Here is a 2,332-nt window from a genome sequence, read left to right as displayed (position 1 = left end):
AAAACAACTTTTATGTACATTTTACATTTTTTTTTATTACGTTTTATTACATGATTGTTACATTAACAGGAAACAGGATTATGACTCTGTATACTTTAAAGCTTTATTTCATAAATGGGAAGTTATTATCAGTTGTGACAAACAGCAGCAGACTGCAGAAAAAATCATTGATGCCAACCTGCCCTCTATTCAGGACTTATACATCTCCAGTCAGGAAACAGGCAGGAAAGATCACTGCAGACCCATCACACCCTGGACACAACCTTTTCCAACTCCTCCCCTCTGGTAGGCGCTACAGAACACTGTACACCAAAACAACCAGACACAAGAACAGTTTCTTCCCACAGGCCATCACTCTGATGAACATTAAATCAGCCATACAGTGACTGAAACTATCCCTGTGCAATAAGCCTGTAACCCCACCCGCCACCCCTGCACGCACACCACACACACACACGCACACACGCACACACACACACACACAAACACACACACACACACACAACCCTACCTGCAATACAAAGGGAGGGGGAAAAAAAGCAGGAGTGAAAGGCCCAGATCAGAGATTTCCTCCTGCTCCTCCTCCCCCATCATCATCATCTGTACAATATCTGATTTAAAGATGATTCTTGATTCTAATGTGTATATAATGTGTATATAATGTATGTAATGTGTAATAACTCATATATATCGTATATAATGTAACCTGTTACACCAACAACTTCCAGCATCTTTGCACTCTGCACCATTGCACTATTGTCATAGTGTTGTTTACATGTATCTCTCTCTCTATATAGATATATATACTTTTTGATATGAGTCAAATTCCTTGTATGTGTACATACTTGGCCAATGGTTGCAGCCAGTGTGAGTGTAAGGCAGAGTGGAGCTCACTCAGAATTTCCTGGATCAATAAAAGTTTAAAGAACAACAGTAATATGAAAGTTTAAAAAATTATCCTTCAGTTCTGCGGTAACACAGCAGTTTTTTAACCCGTTTAGAAATCTCCTGTGTCTTCAGCCCATAAACCACCGGGTTGAACAGAGTTGTGATGATGACGATGGAAATGGACATGACGGCGGGAACGATGGCGTCCACATCGGCCTGCATTCGGTTGTTGACGATCTCGAACACGGTGCAGACGGAGTAGTTGATGAAGACGAGGAGGTGAGGCAGGCAGGTCCGCACCGCCTTCCCTCTGAAGGAGCCGGACTGCCGCAAGCAGACCACTAGGATCCGGCTGTATGAAAACACAACAAACACTATCGACAGAAACATGATGGTTGCGTTGCACAGCAAGCCGTACACGTTGTTCACCAGCGTGCTCCCGCAGCTCAGATTCAGAAAGGAGTAGATGTCACAGTAGAGTCTGTCCAGTCGAAACCTGCAGAGTCGCAGCCGGCCGGCCAGCACCACCGCCCCCACCACCAGGCCGGCCGGCAGCAGCCAGGCCAGCAGCAGCAGCGCCGCTACGGCCGAGGGCGACACCAGTGTGGCGTACCGCAACGGCTCACAGATGGAAACGTAGCGGTCGAAGGCCATGACCGACAGCAGCATGTAGGCTGAACCGCCCAGGAAGTAGATGAAAAACGCCTGGCAGAGGCAGGCGGAGCGGGACACGACAGGACGCTCGGACAGGAAGTCAGAGAGCAGTTTGGGGTAGATGGTGGTGCTGCCGGCGAGCGAGTTCAGCAGCAGAGCGGCGATGAAGACATACATGGGCTTGTGGAGGCTCCGCTGGGAGCAAATGAGGAAGGCGATGAGGGAGTCTGTGAAGGAGATGAAGATGTAGACTGTCAGGAAGATGAAGAAGAAGAGATATCGGAGTTTGTTGAATCGGGCGTGACCTGCCAGAGTCAGATAGGTCTCGTTAAACCCCTCCGCCATCCTGGATGTCTTCATGTCTGAGAAATATTAGACTCAAACAACAGGAGCAGAGGTGCAACCATGAAACATGCAGGAATATTACATCAGTAAACACACACTGTCTCTATTAAAAACACTGTGGATCAGTTGTGAAAGGTAAAGGCTGACATTTCAGCCATGGAGCCTGAAAAAGTAGATTGTTATCTTTTGTAAGGAATGACAACAACAGAGACATGAACATTTTCATCTAAAATGAATTCAACAAGATGAACATTGAGTAGAAAAAGTGGATCAGACATTTCAAATCATCCAGTGTGAATGTTTCAAACACTTCCACACAACTGCTCAGTGTTTCCTCTGAGCAGACACTGATCCGTCTGTCAACAGTCGACTGGTTTTATCCCACAGTTTCCATCCTCTATGGATCTCATTAGATACTCAACCAGCAACTGACAACAACAGCAAC

The 2,332-nt window shown here is 46.4% G+C and overlaps 1 protein-coding gene across 1 annotated transcript; it reads right to left on the bottom strand.

Moving 5' to 3' along the window:
• Positions 1 to 954: 954 nt before the first annotated feature.
• On the bottom strand, positions 955 to 1,887 carry LOC139658087 (olfactory receptor 11A1-like). The gene has a single exon (XM_071536118.1). It carries the CDS (start codon positions 1,885 to 1,887, stop codon positions 955 to 957), a length of 933 nt encoding a protein of 310 aa, XP_071392219.1.
• Positions 1,888 to 2,332: the final 445 nt, after the last annotated feature.

This window comes from Centroberyx affinis, unplaced genomic scaffold (genome assembly GCF_046629955.1).
Source record: "Centroberyx affinis isolate AG114_WGS23_722 - 3 ecotype Tasmania unplaced genomic scaffold, CSIRO-AGI_Caff_v1 ptg002828l_1, whole genome shotgun sequence".
NCBI lineage: Eukaryota > Metazoa > Chordata > Actinopteri > Beryciformes > Berycidae > Centroberyx > Centroberyx affinis.
This window is presented reverse-complemented; position numbering and strand designations above follow the sequence as displayed.

Excerpts from the sequence above, each read along its gene's own strand:
- LOC139658087 (XM_071536118.1), bottom strand. The coding sequence starts at position 1,887 with ATGGCGGAGGGGTTTAACGAGACCTATCTGACTCTGGCAGGTCACGCC.